The sequence below is a fragment of the Anopheles coustani genome, chromosome 2 (assembly GCF_943734705.1).
Source record: "Anopheles coustani chromosome 2, idAnoCousDA_361_x.2, whole genome shotgun sequence".
Taxonomy (NCBI): domain Eukaryota; kingdom Metazoa; phylum Arthropoda; class Insecta; order Diptera; family Culicidae; genus Anopheles; species Anopheles coustani.
The window spans coordinates 7,248,077-7,264,963 of NC_071289.1; the positions used below are offsets into that span (position 1 = coordinate 7,248,077).

Genomic DNA, 16,887 nt, shown 5'->3' on the forward strand with positions numbered 1-16,887 from the left:
CTAAACTTTGTTTCAAGATCAAGAATAGTAGTAACAGGTTTTTATCTCGCTTTTGTATGTGGTTTGTTCTGTTTTTTTTTCTTCTACGAGGTACAGAGGTTCCTCACCCTATCGACAAAAAACGGTATGATGGGTTTTTTTTACTTTTTATAGGTTAAGGTTTCTTACGCCATCTTGAGAGAGAGGTGGAGGTCGTTACGCTGAGATCCTAAGATTACTCTGAAGAGATTTAGAAGGCCGTTCAAGTAATAGGGATGGATTTTTCTTGTATTTCTATTGGTGGTAGTGATGGTAGTTTTTTTTCTCTAATTTGAAATCTTCCAACGGTGATCTTTTTTCACCTTGTGATTTGAAGTTTTCTCTATCATTGTTTGCAAGGTTTTTCCCCTATCGATCGATTTGGTATTTAATTTTCATTTATAAGGTTAGCTTTCTTTTGCGAATATTGGAAACAAAAGTTATCTGTATCAAATTGGACAATTGTTTCTTGTGTAGGCTCTACAACAAAGAAGCAGGAGGGTGTTATTGTGTTTCGAATGCGTATCGCATATCGTTTAGTAAAGATTTTATCAAAATTAATCCATATTCCCTCTAGCGGATCTCTTGCCCTCTATATCGTACGGTTTATGTCGGTAAATCTGTTTAAGAAATCGTTCTCAAGTCTTGGGTGTGCTATTTAAAACTTTATTATCTGTCCCCAAACCGATTTTGCTCCGGTAATGTTTTCTAGTGATGTCTTAGGGTGGAGGTTATTTTCTATCCTTCCGCGGTTCCTTGTTATGGTCACTCCCTTCGCGCTGTAATGGCGATAAGGGATGAGATAGTCATAAATAATAACTACCAACTACCTGGCGCCTCCATGTCGGGATGGGGGGAATGAAATATCCATCCTAAGGTGGAAACAGCGCTGATATTGGAACCCATTTTTATGACCTTATTTTCTCCGCAAATTAAGTGTTGATTTGCTGTCGAGTTTAATGTGGGGAAGATTCTTTGCTTAATGCAAGAGATTTGCGGATAACAAGAAGGTACTTTGGTTTCCTCAAGTGCGATAGATGCGGCCGAAATCGGAGATAGTCGTTGGTAAAGCGATGAATAATGTCCAGGGGGTAAAAGGGGATTTTCCCAACGGTCAGTAAATAGTGTGTGCCATGCACCTTTTGAGAGCTTTAAACTCAATTTAGCTCAACTAGAAGTGTTTGAAAACCGCATTCGAGTAGAACTGAACGATGTAAAACAGTTTCGAAAGTCATCTGTGGGAAACCATTGGAGTTTGGTTCGGTTTTGCTAGTTTTGATTGTCCATAATTAGTGGAAGAATGATGTTTGACTATTCGAAAACAGAAAGCTATTGTTTTAAATCAGCTAATCAAAACAAAGTGTATCAAAAAGAGATCACCGGAGAAGTTAGGCTGTGTGTTAAGCAGGCAACAGAGTAGTGTATTAGTGGTTTATTTTGCACGTAAAGAACGTTCAGGTATTTTCTTAAATAAATCCATTAATTCCTTGTTTGTTGTTTTGAGTTCTGTTTTTCTACACGTGATTTGCAAGGGCTTGGTATATTGTAAGTCTTTCTCTATTCTATCGTATTTTCACCGCGATTGCACAATGGCGCTCGCCCGGCTTTATCACTCGCTACTAGTTCTAGTACTTTTTAGAAAGAGGATTATTTTTCGAGTGGTTTTCTTTTGTTACCATTTGTCTTCTATTCCTATACGCCGGGATTACGTGGGTGCGATAAGAGTGCGTGCGGTTGTTTTGTTTTGTTATTTTCTTCAATTGGTTTCAACAATCTTTAAGCATCTTTTGCGTGAACCTCGCGGTTGTAGAAATAGAGCAATCTGTTGTAAATATTTTCATTTCTCTGCTCGCGTACGCGCCTTCCCTCTACTCCCGCAAACCGTTGTCAGCTTTTACAGATTTTCCGCCGAATTGCCGTTTCTTTCTGTTTTCTGCTTGTGTTGCTTTGTTCAATGAATGGTTCAATGTCTTTGTTTGTTTGGTTTTTGCTTCCGTTAAAGATGATTCGCTAAATAACATTCACATTTTTATATTTTCTGCTTTGTTTGTCGCTTTGCCGCTTCCGTTAAATATTTCCAATGTTTTTGAATAATTTTTCTTTTCCTATGTACTATCGTTCCGTTTGTCATCAGCAGTAGGATGTTTATTAGTTACTCTCTCTTCTCAATTCCCAATGTTTCTTTTTCTTCTTTTGTCTCCGTTAATAAAGTTTATTCAATTTCACTATCATTTTGTTGTTTTTTTGTTGCCTTTTCTACTATTCACTTTCTCGCGTTCTTTTTTCCTTACTGTTTGTGGTGTTTGGTGCTGGGTTAATTTCTTGTGTGCCTCCTCCTTCTGTCTCTCTCTAGTTTCGTAGCTCACGCAGCAACGTAGAAACACGAACAACGCACCAGTGCGCTCCTAGTTCCTTGCGTCCGTTCGGCCAGCCGGGGTGCGTTCAGTTAAGTTGCAGTTTTAGTTAGTTTCCGTCTCTTCGCCCTTCCCTTCGTCGGTCCCATCGTCGGCTGCTGGCTGGCCTTCGGAAGATTCGGCTGCTTCCAGGGCTGCCGCCGCCGCCGCCGCTGCTTCTGCCTCTGCTGCTGCCGCTGCTGCCCTCGCTTCAGCATCTATTGTGGACCAAAAACCAAATGATAAGAGGCACGTTAGTTTTGGTTCCACTACCTCCCACCCTCTCCACCCGCCCTTACCTCGTACGGCTTGTTCCTTCCAGATTTTCTTATTCTCCGCCAAACAAGTGATCCAGGGTTTGCGTATTTTAAAGCGGTTCGGCTTCTCGTTCGGATCGCCACCGTTCTTGGCCGACCCCGCACTACCCGGTGCCGCCGGTTCGGGGCCATCCCCGGGGCCGCCCTTCTCCTCGCTCCCACTGCCACTACTTATTGCTTCATTGTTGTTCGTATTGTTGCTCGGTACGCTAAGAGTATTATTGGTAGTACTTTTAATGCTACTGCTATTATTGTTGACGTTGGTATTACAGTTAATATTATTGTTACTATTATTATTATTATTATTGTTGTTGTTGCTATTACTACTACTACTGTTATTGTTGGGCGCGGTGCTGGTCGGGGCCGGCGCGCCACTGGACGCGTTGCAAGCGATGGGAGCGATCGGGGCCAGCACGATCTCGAGCATGTCGGCGCAGACGGTCATGCTCGGTTCGACGATGAACTCGATGAAGCCGATCTGCGACTCGGCGACGAGCGTGTTGTTGCGATCGCACAGCGGACTGAACGGCAGGCCGAGCTCGCGCTCCAGGTCGCCCTGGCGGAAGAACTCCTCCAGCAGCAGCATCGTCCACTTGTGATGGATGTCCCAGCGCTTGGCCGGGTGCGAGATATCACAACAGTGCAGCACCAGCGAGAGCGCCTTCGACTTGTCCACCTGCGGCTCGGCGAGCGTCAGCAGGTTGCGCATGTTCTTCAGCTGCTGGAAGTGGAACGACATGTCGGTCGCGAGCACCATGTCGATGATGAGCGTGCGCAGCTCGCGGAACTCGTCCCGGGACAGGTTCTGCAGCACGTTGCAGTCGTCCTCCTTGAGCACGCGGAACGCCGCACTGATGTGGTGGTTCTCCAGCACCGCCCGGTCGTTGTACAGCATCGCCGTGTCCGAGCCGGACATCACGTGGAAGTTGTTGGTCGTCCCCGTGTGCTCGTAGTCGTGGATCAGGGCGGCCAGCAGCGTGGCGAAGATCTCCAGATCGGTCAGCCAGTGCATCAGTCCTGTCTGGCAGAGGACGTGGTGTACGGTTTGTGCGACGTCCGCGGCGTGCAGGTTGTTGTGGTACGGGTTGCGGAACCGGCAGTAGCCCTCCTCGATGCGCGTCAGGAACGTCTCGAGCGTGGCCGGCGGTACCTTGAACTTGTGTATCATGCCGTACCGGTTCAGCAGGTCGTAGCCGAGGTACTTCACCGGCATGCAGTTGCCCGCCTCGGCCAGGGCGAACACATCGAATGACCAATCGTCGAGTGTCTGTTGAATTAGGAAACAACAAAATGCATTAAATTAGGATTAACATTCTATGGTTTAATAAATCAATAAATGGTCGAATAAACCAACAATGTGTGTATACAACGAACATTTTCTCTTTGTTCCCCTCTCTCATGCCACCAAAAAGGATCATCGTAAACATGCCTGCCGAGGACGAACAGCTACATCAGCCAGTGGCGACGGATGGAGAACAGCCGGCAACAACGCCACCGTCCGATCCAACAGCAGCTCCCCTGCCGAAGGGAACCGAGGAGCAGGGGATGGAGCAAAGAGTACCCGAAAATACCCACCGAGAAGAGGGCACCGAGTCGGTGAAGAGTCCCAAAGCGCCCAAGGTTGAAAAAGTAGAGCATGAAGTGACGGAGATGGCCTCGGAAGATGCCCTGAAAACCCATGACAGCCTTACATCAGCACAGAGCAGTAGCACCATGCCACAGGCTCCGGTGGGGACGGAGGCAAAAGAGCCTCCGGCGACGCCAGTGAAAGGTCCCAGTAGTACGAGCGAACAGAAAGGACCCACGGCCGGAAGAGGTTCAGCCGTCGACGAGGAGGATGAAGAGGAGGATGATGAGGAAGACGAGGGCGGTGATAATGAGGAACGGGAAGAACGAGGGAGAAGCAGAGATGAGTTTAACAATGAGGAGGAACCGAGGGTGGATTCACGAGGCACGCAGCACCACAACCGGCAGGATCAAGCGCAAACCCCCACCGGTGGCCAGTACTACGACGATGACGAGGAGGACGAGGAGGACGAGGGGGAGGAACGGTCCGAGTTGCGGCAGCTATTTGAACCGATCAGTGAGTTTCGCTTCACTCTCTCTCTTCTTGTATCTCTCGCTAGTGATGGGTATGACGACTCCGAAAGCGGAGTCGGCTCCGATCAGTTCCATACATATTTGGAGCTGGTTCAGAACTAACGGCCCCGAACTTACTGTCACAGAACCAGTTTCGAACCAATGGCTCTCAGAGTTAGGTCCGGTGCTGGCTCCGAACGAACGACTCCGGAGCTGGTTCCGGAACTAGCGTCCATGATGCCGTTGTAGACGGCTTCACTTGTTGTGATTCGAAACTTTGCTCTGGAACCGTTAGTTCGGAGCCAGATCCGCAGCCATTGGTTTGGACCTAGTTCCTAATTCCGGAGCGCCCATCACTATCTTTCGCTTTGTTCTCCCTTCTTCTTCAGATGACTCACAGGCGCTGAGTGAGGACGAGGAAGACGGTGACTACATCCCGGACGAGGAGGTAAAGAAGACGATCATGGTCGGAAGTGACTTTCAGGCGGTCATACCGGAGGGTCTCTGCCGGTACGACGATGCGCTGCCGTACGAAAACGAAGACAAACTGCTCTGGAACCCGACGATCCTGAACGAACAGGAGATCGTGGACTATCTGCTGAAGATCACGAGCCCCACGCTGGGGTCGACAGTGACGACGGGTGGTGGTGCTGCTACTGCTGCGGGTGGTGGTGGCACTACAGGGGGTGGAGGTGGTGGTGTTGTTGGCACTGGCCAGCAACAGCAGCAGCAGCAGAAAAACTCAACCGGCCCAGCTGGTGGAGCTGATCCGCAAACCAATAGCGTTTACGCGATACCACTCGGGAACCATCTTCGGGATGATGAGCAATCGCTTTACCTACTGCAGCAGTGTGGCCACAATATCGATGAAGCGTTACGCCGGCGGCGTATCAGCAACAATGCCGTACCGGTGCCGGAGCAGCAGATGAGCATCTGGTCGGAGGAGGAGTGTCGAAACTTTGAGAACGGTCTCCGGGTGCACGGGAAGGACTTTCACATGATCCAGCAGACAAAGGTAAGATGAAGCACACGACAAAGAAAGGACGAAAGACGATCAATACCATTGCCCCTTCTCCGTTGTAGGTCCGCACACGATCGGTCGGTGAGCTGGTGCAGTTCTACTACCTCTGGAAGAAAACCGAACGGCACGATCTGTTTGCCAGCAAGGCACGGTTGGAGAAGAAAAAGTACAACCTCCATCCGGGGCTGACCGACCACATGGATCGGTTTCTCGAGGAGCAGGAGAACAGTACCGGGTTCGGCGATCGCAGCTCGTCACCCGGCTTCAGCAGCCTGTACAGTAGCGCCTCGGAAGCGAAACGGCAACGGCTGCTCGACTCGAAAGGTTAGTCTGTGTGCGTGGCCTTTATTGAGTTCGTTTTCTGAGGCGCCAACGAGCTTCCGCGGCATTTATTTTATGCTTTGCTGTTTCCCCGTTTTCCGTTGTTTTATTTTTCACCGACTTCAAGTGACATGCACAAACAGACACAAATAATATGGCCGTATGTTGGTGAAGCGGACGCAAAATTCCCACCACCCGAACGAATTTGCTTTGCTCTATTGTGTTGTGGGTTTTTCTTATGCTTTGGTTTTTTGTTGTTGTTGATGTTGCTGTGTACCCTACGACACACACACACATAAACTAACGCTCGGTTCCACGACGGGGCACGGGGGTTATTTTCTCGTTTTATTCCCTTTTCTCCCGGCGTACAGAGAACAACAATACGGCCTCGTCGAAAAGGGGCGCCGCGTCGAATCTGTGACTCGTGATCCGGCGGAAGGGCTTGAAGTTGCGGCTGAAGGAGCGCAAGTGAAGTGCAAACCGGAGTGCCGCGACGTCCATTTCAATGTCACCCTTTCGTCAACGGGTCTCGTTGTGGGGGAGAAGAAGGAGGAGAAGCGTATTGAGAGGGAATTAGAGAGCCACCTTCCCAAATAGCTCCCACGTGGGATTCACTCGAGCTGGAGAACCGGAAAGCCAACCGGATGGCAACCGAAGCGACAGGAAACATTTACTCGATTGTTTTCTATCGTGTGACAGTAACCCAGGGGATGGGGGGAGGCAAGGCTACTAGGAACAACAATGTCACCGGCAGGACCGTACACGTGCGAACAATTTGAATCAGGTAGCTTTGTATGCCGGTAGCTTTTATATATTCATCGATGTGTTATTCTTTCCGATGGTGCGAAAATCGGACCGTATGTCGTGGAGCAAACAACAAGGTCTCTAGATTCCGACACAAGATTTGAAAGAAACCCCACTCACCGAGCGGCAACATAATGTTTTTCGTTGCGGTCGAGAAATTAAATGATAGAATAACAGTAAGGCCAGGGGGAGTAAGCACACAATCGGATGAGATCGGAGCACAATCGCACAAAAACATTTTTCACCGGGGCCGGGGAAGTGTGGGTATAGCTGGTGTATAGGGGCTTATCCGTTAGCGAAGTTAGGTCGTAAGATAGGAGAAACAAAAATCAGAAGGAAGGAGTGTAAACCCAGGGAACTGAAAACTGAAAGTATTGTATAGCGGTACAAGCGGAATCTATGCAAATGTACACGTACATTTTAAATAAGCGAGCATATTAGCACATACTCCCATTGGAAAGGCAAACATACGCCGGAAGCATCCCTTTGCTAGCCTAACGATGGAATTCTGCCCGCCTTTTGTGTGTGTGTGTTTGGTATAAACGGTCCTGTATATTTTTCCGGGTAGGTGAAAATATTTCATCGGCAAAACAAATCAACACTTATTGGCACAGCGTGCAAAAGGACGGTTGATCTCTAACGGCCTGGGATCTGAGACGGTAACAGAGAAGGAGAAACATAGGGAGAAAGCAGGGGGTTTTATGAGAGAGGGAACGTTGGAAGGTAAAGTGTACGATAGGATAGAACAAACAAACGATATTATTTATCACAGACAGTGAAAACATTAATTTATAAAACGCCATTTTCAATTCCCCCCCTATCGAACCTAACCTTGTTTCACGGAACGGACCAGTCGGAAGCAAATAATAAACCACTGTAAAAAGCGTTGATCACCCAATATAATATATACAGTTACATGCAGGATGTGTGTGTATTGTTTATGGAGAGCGCGAAATGGGAGAAAGTGGATAAGATAACACGAACGTAAACGGATTAGACGAAACGGGCAGCGAAACTGTTATTATAAACTGTTGTACCAAGCTTATTTTTACAGCTGATCGGAGTGAAGTGGTTTCTTTTTAATACTCATTCTGTGTAAAAAGGCATTCGAAAAGAACAGGCTTTCGATTTTGTTTTGGGGAGGAAGGTTTCCCGTGCGTGAATTAAACTAGACCGCCAAATTGTACACGGGGTGATAAGGAAAGAAACATCATAATAACTATCATTTTGGAATATGTAATGAAATTCAAAATTATACCAAATCAAAACTAAATGTTCTGCATAACCCCGCGTTCGAGCGGGCTATGCAAGTGTGCAAATGTTTTTAGAAACTGGGGGAAACTCAGGCAAAATTAATAGAGTAAAATCACTTTCGTGTAACGTTTAGAATCATACGATACTCTTGCAAGTACGATCAAAAACCTTAAAACTACATTTATCACTCGCTCCTTCCGAGCGAAAGAGCAATCATAAAGGATGGAAAGTATGTCCGGGTATATCGAAATTCGCACAGCACGGTGGGAAAAAGTGAACCATGGGAAGAGGACGTTGGAAAATGTAAATAAATAATGTTAACAAAGTAAAACTACATCTAACTTGCTCTGTGTTTTCGTCCTGTTGATTGATTTAATTCTCTTTTTTTTAGTTTATGTTATGTTAACGCTTGTAACAAGATTGTGTAAATGATTATACTCGTCGATATCTGTGCTATGTAAATGCACTTTTAAGCATTTCCAACACCATTTCAAGCAGAGTTTTTTTACTTTGCATTTTTTTCAGCAACAAACGATAATAAAACATTCCTTCTGAAAGTGCATTACTCCACTGCAATGGTTAACTTCGTTTCGCTTTGATAGGGAACTATCATTTCAGGGAAGAAAAGATACTATTTGATTGGAAAAGCAAAACTACAACAATGGGAACTTTCCGAACAATGGAAAGCGCGTTCCGTGCCTCGTCTGGGAAAGATGCATTACTTTGCGCCGGTCCGGCGTAAACCGAAACTGCCGGGACTACGATTGGATCGTAATTGATTTTCCTTTTCTAGCCTTCCTTCCTTTGTCGTTCAATGTTAGATTGTTGTCCGGGATCCAAAAAATGTAACCTTTGGACGTTTTGTAACATTCTGGAGCGAGTGTTTGTTTCTTGTAGGAGCAGGAGTAAGGATGTCTTTTCCCGGTGAGGAGTAGCGAAACCGTTTACACTCACCTTAAGGACACGGACGACTTCGGGTGGAAACTGCATCAGGGCCGTGCTGGACACGCGCCGGTAGATCCGATCGACGAAGATGCCGGCCCGGATGGCGTGCGCCACCGAGCGGAACTTGGGCTTCTCGTCCGATTTCTTCCGCGTCGTCGCCAGCTGGCGGGTGAAGGTGGACGCCAGCCACTCCCGGACCTCGGGCGGAACCGCATCCGGTTGTACCTCGGACAGCTCGTCATCTTCGTCCGCGAGGCGCCTGCGATGTCCACGTTGTAGTTGTGTTGTTGGGATTTTATCAATAGTTTTTTTTTTTTTTTACGAATTCCACAATTCGCAGTGAGTTTGGGTTTTTGGACATGGAAAAGGAGAAAGGTGAAAAAAATTTCAATTAGTTTGGGTCATTCAATGGAACACCATTGGATTCTTTTTCCCTCGTCTTCCGTTGGGAGTGGAAGAACCGGAAACTACACTCTACAAGATAGGAGGATGGTAAAATAAAAATCAAACTGAAAAAGCGATATTAAGTGACTAGCAAGCGTGATTAAAAAATGTACTGTAATGTTAAAAAAGCGTAGAAATTTAACGCAAACAAACCAATATGAAAACACATGTGTATATTATGACAAACTTGTGTTGAATTAGATAAAATTAAAATATCTGTTACACTTTTCATACCGAACAAAATCACGTTAATTTTATTAAGATTTACTGACGCATTCAGAAAGACAAAAACGATAAGAAACGATAAAATGAAGTGAGCTGTAAAACACAAGACAATTCAACGAAAAACAATGTTTTGCATTTAATCGATGCATCTATTCGAGAACGGTCGTAGAAAAGGTGCAGATGCACGAGAATTTTATAAAGGACGAAAAAGCAATAGGGAAGGAAAGCGAACGTGCGATAAGTATTTGTTTTCTTTGCACGTGTTTTTCCAATTTTTTCCAACATAGTAGCCCGCGCACGGATCCCGTAAAGTGCATCTAGATTGCATGGAAAAGCGTGATGTAATTTAATAAGTGACAATAGCCCCGAACGGAAACGGTTGCTTCGATGGTTCACTCCATGGGTTCCTTTGTTATCCTTTTTCCTTCTTGCGTTGTTGGAAGGAAAAAATGCAGCTGCACGAAGAGGTTTTTGGTCAAGATAATACTCACAACCGGGTGCCTATGGGAAAAGGTAGGTCAGCTTTACTTCGTCGCATTTCCGGGGAATAAAAGTGTTTTTCTTTGAAATTCGTTTCTAGGTCATCTGTTCCCCATCGGGGGAGGATAAGCGGAGGAAGTTGCACTGGAAGCGAAGGGCTGCAGAAAGTTTCTATCGACCGAACGGGAAGCGAAAAGATGACAGGCTTGCCAGACAGGGATGAACTCGTACAAGCAGTCGGTTATTGGTTTATTGGTGCTTCAATAAAAATAAGGAGTTCAGAGAAGGATGGGCATGGGCGGAAGTGTGAAGCATTTTCCAGTGGATCGCCGCATTTAAACTGCACCGCCATCCAGAATGGTCGGTAGTATGGCGTGCTCGAGTGCCATTTGTTAGGACTTCAAACTAGAAGGGTGTCTATGGCGCAGTGGTGTCTATTTGTTCACCCTTCCTTTCTTTCCGTGCGATGTCCATTTAGGTGGTGGTGTGTTTGGTATGGTTTCCTTGTTCGCAGGAGGAAAACTCTGTCTGTCTGAAACCCGCTCAACCAAAATGTGCTACACGAAGCAAAACGTTCACCCCCCGTTCCAGTGACCCCAGGTTCAACCCGATACGATGGGAGGGGGGCTTTGGGTGTATATCTTTTATTCGCGTTCAACTCGATTACGAAAGCTTTACGAGCGCGCGCGATTTTGCTCGAGGAAATTCCGCCCCGCCCCGCCCCGGTGGGGTTGAAGTGTTTTTATTTGATTTCCCAAAGTTCATTGGACTTGTGTGGCCAGCGATTTGGTGTTCGCGCAAGAGAAAAGTGGGCAGGACAACAAAGGAGCAAGTAAAACAAAGTGAAAAGTTTGTCCATGTTCCGTGTGGAGATAATTCACATAATGGCTACGAGTGAGTTTCAAAATAATATCGTGAAAGCTTCATCCAAACCTGATGTTTTAATGTTTAATTCAATTCAATACTCTTAGCAGAAATCAAAGGAGGACATGCAACATACACTCCACCTAAGAGAAGGAAAGTAAATATTTGAAACCCCAAATGTAATTTAATGTTCAATTTAAACGTAATTTCATTCTGCGAGAGTTTTTGTTTGTTGCTTTTGTTTTCCCTGATAATTTTATCCATTGTTTGATGGATTGAGGCGTTGATTGGGGAACTGAAAATAATGCTCCCGAACCGGCATGGCGTACAAGATAGAATTGTTAACGAAATTGTGGTGCTTCGATTTTATGGCATTTTCGTGCTGACTGTGTGTGTAGGGGTGTACGTGTTTATTCAAACCCTCGCCCTCTTCCCGTCCTTTCAATCACTTTCGCTGATCCTGGAATCCAATCGGGCTGCTGGCGAAACATGTTACGAGCGTGATAATTTTATTGTTTATCAATCAACGCTTTCCTTTAACGGGGATGGAAAGCGAACCTGTTCAAGTGTTTCAAATTGATGCCTAGCTTTCAGGTTGCAATTTTCCGGCACGTTGTTACGGCGTTTGATTTGCTTTCATTTTTTTTAAATAGGAAACTTTTTTTCTTATTTTTTCACATTGTTGAAACAACAGAAAAAGTGTAAACCGTTTTTGTTCTCCCATTATTTTTTTATGGATTGGATAAAGGGAAAATAGCCGAACGTTCGCATTGGAATCATATCGTACGAAGTGGAAGGTATTCGTTAAAATTCGCTTGAAAAAGGAATGCGTCGAATCAGTTCACTTGATTGAAGCCCTACCGGTAAAACACAATCAACCATCAACCAATTTTTCCGGAAACAAAAGCATCATTTCCAGCTGGCGTTCGGTGGTTGAATGAATGGACAAATATTGTTTGATTTCAATTGGCAAACAAAGGGAAGCTTGGAAAAGCTTTCGCAGGTACGAAAAAGATTGGCTACAATTGGATAATTAACCATTTTTGATTCTCCCAGTCGTCGATTGTTTTCCACTCGGTTTCGCATTTTTGCACGCACGATGGGCGAATGGGTATTAATGGAATAATTAATAATTGATAAAGAGACGAAAATGGCTGCCGGCGGGAACAAATTAGTCAGTTTTTATGTTTCATTGGGCGCCAAATTTTACACAACCGGTAACCGGTGGGGTCATTTTTCTTGAAATATTGAATTTTACCCCTTAACGAACCTGCGTAGTATCGATCGTTTAGTAAATTGCATCGAAACGGAGGCGTTTTGCAGTTTTTTGTTCCACACCACGGAATAAATGTTATAATCACACTGGTTTGTAAACGGCTTTTCACAAAAAAGGTTCATTAGAGACGGGTTATAACGAACCTTCGGGGAAAAGTGCCATCCGGCTGGTGGAAAACGTCCGGAAGGGAGGCAAAAATAAAAATGTAAAATCGAAACAATAAAATGGGGGTGAGTGGAAGAGAAAGAACTCCACTCGAGCACATAATGTTTGCCTGCTGGCCCGGCGTTAGTCGATTACTTCCGCTGGCGCACAATACCCCGGGCTCCGTGTGCAATTAACGACAACTTCCGGCTTCCGTTAATGGGTCATTAGTTGGGTGGCAAAATGGAACTCCATTTGCATGCACCGTGCGCAAGGTGCTTGACCGGCGAAACGAAATCGACGCCGTTCGGGGACGGCCGGGACGAGGGTAAGATTTGCGCGCGCGCCCGTGGAAAAGGGTATCGTTTGATAATGAGCGTGTCCTAGACCTCCGGAGTGTTTTCCCGATCCCTGGGGGGACAACAATGCACACGAGCTTGGGCGGAAAAACGGTGTGTTTAGTTTTTCATTTCGCGTTGAGTGCGCTTTCCGGGTAATGTGCGGAACAAGCAACGTCCTGTCGCAATTAGGGTCGGAAATTGTTGTGTTTCTGATTAATGAGTCCGCCTTTGTCCTGTTCTGCGAATTATGGTGGTTACATCCTTTACCTGTGTTTAGTTGTTAGAACAAATTACGTTGAATTCAATTATTTAAGCGAGTTTACCTTTAATGAACAGCATCCATTATTATTTTAAAATTGAGCTCTGTGCTGTCTGTTTAAAACGACGTAACTTTCTCTTCCGTTTAATAAAAAAGCCTTTTTCCTTTCAACTGCTCCTCGTCGTGATAAATCTAACGAAGGCATTCGGAGCCAATCAAGTGGCACGAAACTATAATTACAGCGCCCGATAAATATAGGACCATCCACGTGCGAGTGAAGTGGCCATTTGATCCTTCCTTCTTTTGATGTCCCTGTACCGGGAAGTAAGACACTCCACCGAGCGGTACTCCGGCGTGCCATCTTACGGAACGTACGTTAGTAGTTAATTAATGTTCTTCCCAGTGGCAGACGGTCGTGTTACACCCGTCTCTTCGCAACGGAACAATTTGTTCTTCAAATATTTGTCTCACTGGGCAACTTTGTACCCGTCGGTTTGCCCGAGCAAGGTTACGCTGCCATGGGATTGAAAGACGTGTACCGCTCATAATCCATGCCCTAACCCCATGGAACACCGGTCGCTTCTCGAACGCAAACCGCGAGCCACACAGATGTCTTACCAAGACTTTGACGGTGGATTTTTTTACCGGCGTGGGTAAGAGAAAACTTTTCTTTTCACCTTTCAAACGGAAGCAAGATATCCGATGCATTCAAGGTGGAAAAGTTGTTTTAAAGTTTATTTTACGGTTAAAATTCGGCTTCCTGTGGCGTAGTCCAGAAGCTAGCTTCCGGTGAGGGTCGGAAAATTCCGGTGAAATGGGAGAGGTTTGACGGTGTGTGTGTTCGTTTGTTTGTGGTAATGTTTGAGAAGCGTACCGTACCGAAACTGACTTTACCCATTAGCGAAGGTTAAACGTACCGTAGACATGTTAGTGACAATGGTTTACCCCTCCCCTCCCAAGATGGGAAAGTTTTACAACGATGCGATCGTTTCGTTGATTATTTGTTGTTTGTTTTCACTTCGGAAACAAACTTTTGATTGAAACTTTAAAAGTGCATTTTTGGCTTTTCTTTTATTATTCAATACATTCAGGGAAATACAGTGAAGCTGCGAAAGCTGTTTTGGCACAAGCTGTCGAAATTGTAAACTCTTTTTAAGATTTTAAACTGCGGTACGTTTCTCAAATCTTATTTTCCGACTCTTTGCTAGTTTAAGCTGTGTTAGAATGAAAAACCCGAGTACTGAAATAGATCGTTCTCTTTCAAAGCAAGAACAAAGAATTTCGGGAAGATGGAAGATGAGCAACAAGACAGGAGAGGTTTTATTAGAACTACCACATGGTTTCGACACAATGGGAGTTCGTAAACAATGCGATGCTTACATGTAAGGCAAAAGCTGCTTTCGTACACACATTGTTTTCATCAAAACAAGAGAAGAGAACAACAAACAACACAATACGAAGCATGAAAAATGCTCCCATTTTGATTTATATAGATAGTAATCGGTTTAAAAGGTAAATTTAAACGACCATTCTATTAAAAGCTTCCATGAAAAGCTTTCATCACTATGCAAAATAATCTCTTCAGCGAACCAATCATTAAGCGCTGCAGGAAGCAATTAATTGAACGATAATGGAAACAATACAGTAAATAATTATCCTTGCTTTGTTTATGGAGCCAATTTTTATTTGATATCCCTTCCCCTGTGGCTGTTCAATGTTTCACCAAAATGGTATGAAAATTCAAATATTTGCTCACGCTAATTAATCAATCTATCTGTAGGAGCGAAAGATTAGAACGGGGTGGAAATGTTGTTGCATAGAACTAAAAAATAATTTAGCACCGATTTTACTTGTGATAAATAAATCATCCTATCAAAGAGGAACAAGAAATACGACAACGACAACGTTACGGTTCTCGAGAGAAAAATTAAATACATAAAAAAACTGTACACTTCTGATGAGTCGTCTTGTTCTCCTTCATGGAAAGTATAAGTGACGTTGTCGACAGGTTTTGTCGCTTCGTTTCACCTTCTATTTATATTTGATGAAGTTTGCTCGTATGTATAAAAGAATTCTTAAGAAGTTCTTTAACAGTGCCACTAATATAGTTTAATTTCCTCATTAAAAGCGGTGGAGTTTTCCATAATTAGCAATATGGTTTCATTTTCTCAGCTATTGAGCTGCTCTTTCGTGGAAAAGTTTGTGCACTCTCTTTCAACTTGTCTTTCATCTCACACTGTCACCGCCGAGTAATGGAATCGTGAAAGATGTGGTGAAAAATTCCGCGACAGAAGGAAAAACAAAGCTCTGCGATAGGACACGTGAATCCCAGCGCGTCGTGATCCTTGCCAGAGCGTCCGCACTAAGACCGTACGAGCTTATGCGCTCTGTGCAAAGTATACCATCGGTTAGCGTGATGTTCTGAAAACCACTGGATCGCTCGAGGATCGTGGTGGATTTCACCAGAAAGATTTACTTGCTCCTCGCGGGCGGATGTTGTTCCATTTTATTTCCGCTACTGGCGGCATCGCTCGTAACTAACGTCGTGTGAGGATTTTCAAGTTTCATCGCCCTTTGCCACACACCGTTGGCCTGTTTATTTCGATATAAATTTTAAATCATCCTATTCATGAGCCGAAGACGGTGTAACTAACGAACGTCGAGAGTTTGCGTACCGTCTGGTGTCGACATATTGCTTGCATACCGCAGCTCCTGGGGGGACATGAACACCGTGCTAGTCGTTGCGGGTTTTGCAAACATGCGGGTGTATTTTAGGCTTGAGCGTGAATACTCAACAGAAGCATAGTCCTTCCATTCGGGCCGGATTAGGGAGGTTGGCTCATCTTGTGTAAGAGTCCGAAACTGACAAGCAATTTCATTCGTTCCTCTCGACAAGGAATGTATGGCAAGTATCTCTTTAACAACGTTAGACAGAGCTCCGTTCACCGTCCATCGTTGGAGGGGGAGTTTTAAAGCGGTGAGACACCGGACTATATCCCCCATTCGGACGGAAAGGTTGATGTGATGTTTTGCGTTTGCTCTGGCGCACCAACACGATCCCGACACGGTCTTCCGGTCGTCCATCCTCCCGGATGTAATTTACAACGGACGACCCTCGTGTCCGTGTACCGGTTCCTGTCCGGGTTGGTGCGACTGTTTACATTTAAACGTTTCGTTCAATTAGCTACGGACATATTCATCCATGGGATGTTGTCGTCGTCGCCTCCGAAGAAGAACAACGTGTCCATGGACTTCAACCCCTCTCCGGGAACGGATGCAAGGTGGAGAACCATTTTCCGAACGTGTACACTCCATCTTCTACACATCTTAATCGTGTGGTCGTACGTTCGTCGTGTCGGTGGCGTGGCATACACACAAGTATGCGCCATTAAAATTCCATATCCTTAAGTGATTATTGCGCACATAAATTCGGTATACACACGGACCCTTCGGTATGCAAGTAAGTGCGCACCCATCGTGCGATGCGAAAGTATGGAATGCTTTCGTAATGAAATCCTCCGCAACCACCGTATCTGGAGGTGAAGGTATGCGTGGAGCCCACGAGGAAGAATGATGGTTACGAGGCTTCGTACCCGACGAGAAATGTTCCCCAATTTAATGTGGTGTTTTGATTCTGGAGAGCTTCCATCAGCGGGACGTTTTGTAAATGATTGATATGGATGTTATTTGCCTTTACTTTAT

At 45.3% G+C, this 16,887-nt stretch overlaps 1 protein-coding gene across 1 annotated transcript in view; it reads right to left on the bottom strand.

Moving 5' to 3' along the window:
* Positions 1 to 1,404: 1,404 nt before the first annotated feature.
* Positions 1,405 to 16,887, bottom strand: part of LOC131266152 (dual specificity calcium/calmodulin-dependent 3',5'-cyclic nucleotide phosphodiesterase 1-like) — a 115,424-nt gene continuing 99,941 nt past the window's right edge. Inside the window, exons 6-8 of the mRNA XM_058268519.1 lie at positions 9,162 to 9,411; positions 2,711 to 3,995; positions 1,405 to 2,629 (exon numbers count right to left, since the gene is read on the bottom strand). Coding sequence (XP_058124502.1) covers positions 2,478 to 2,629; positions 2,711 to 3,995; positions 9,162 to 9,411 — 1,687 coding nt within the window. The 3' untranslated portion in view covers positions 1,405 to 2,477. The remainder of the gene's footprint in view (positions 2,630 to 2,710; positions 3,996 to 9,161; positions 9,412 to 16,887) is intronic.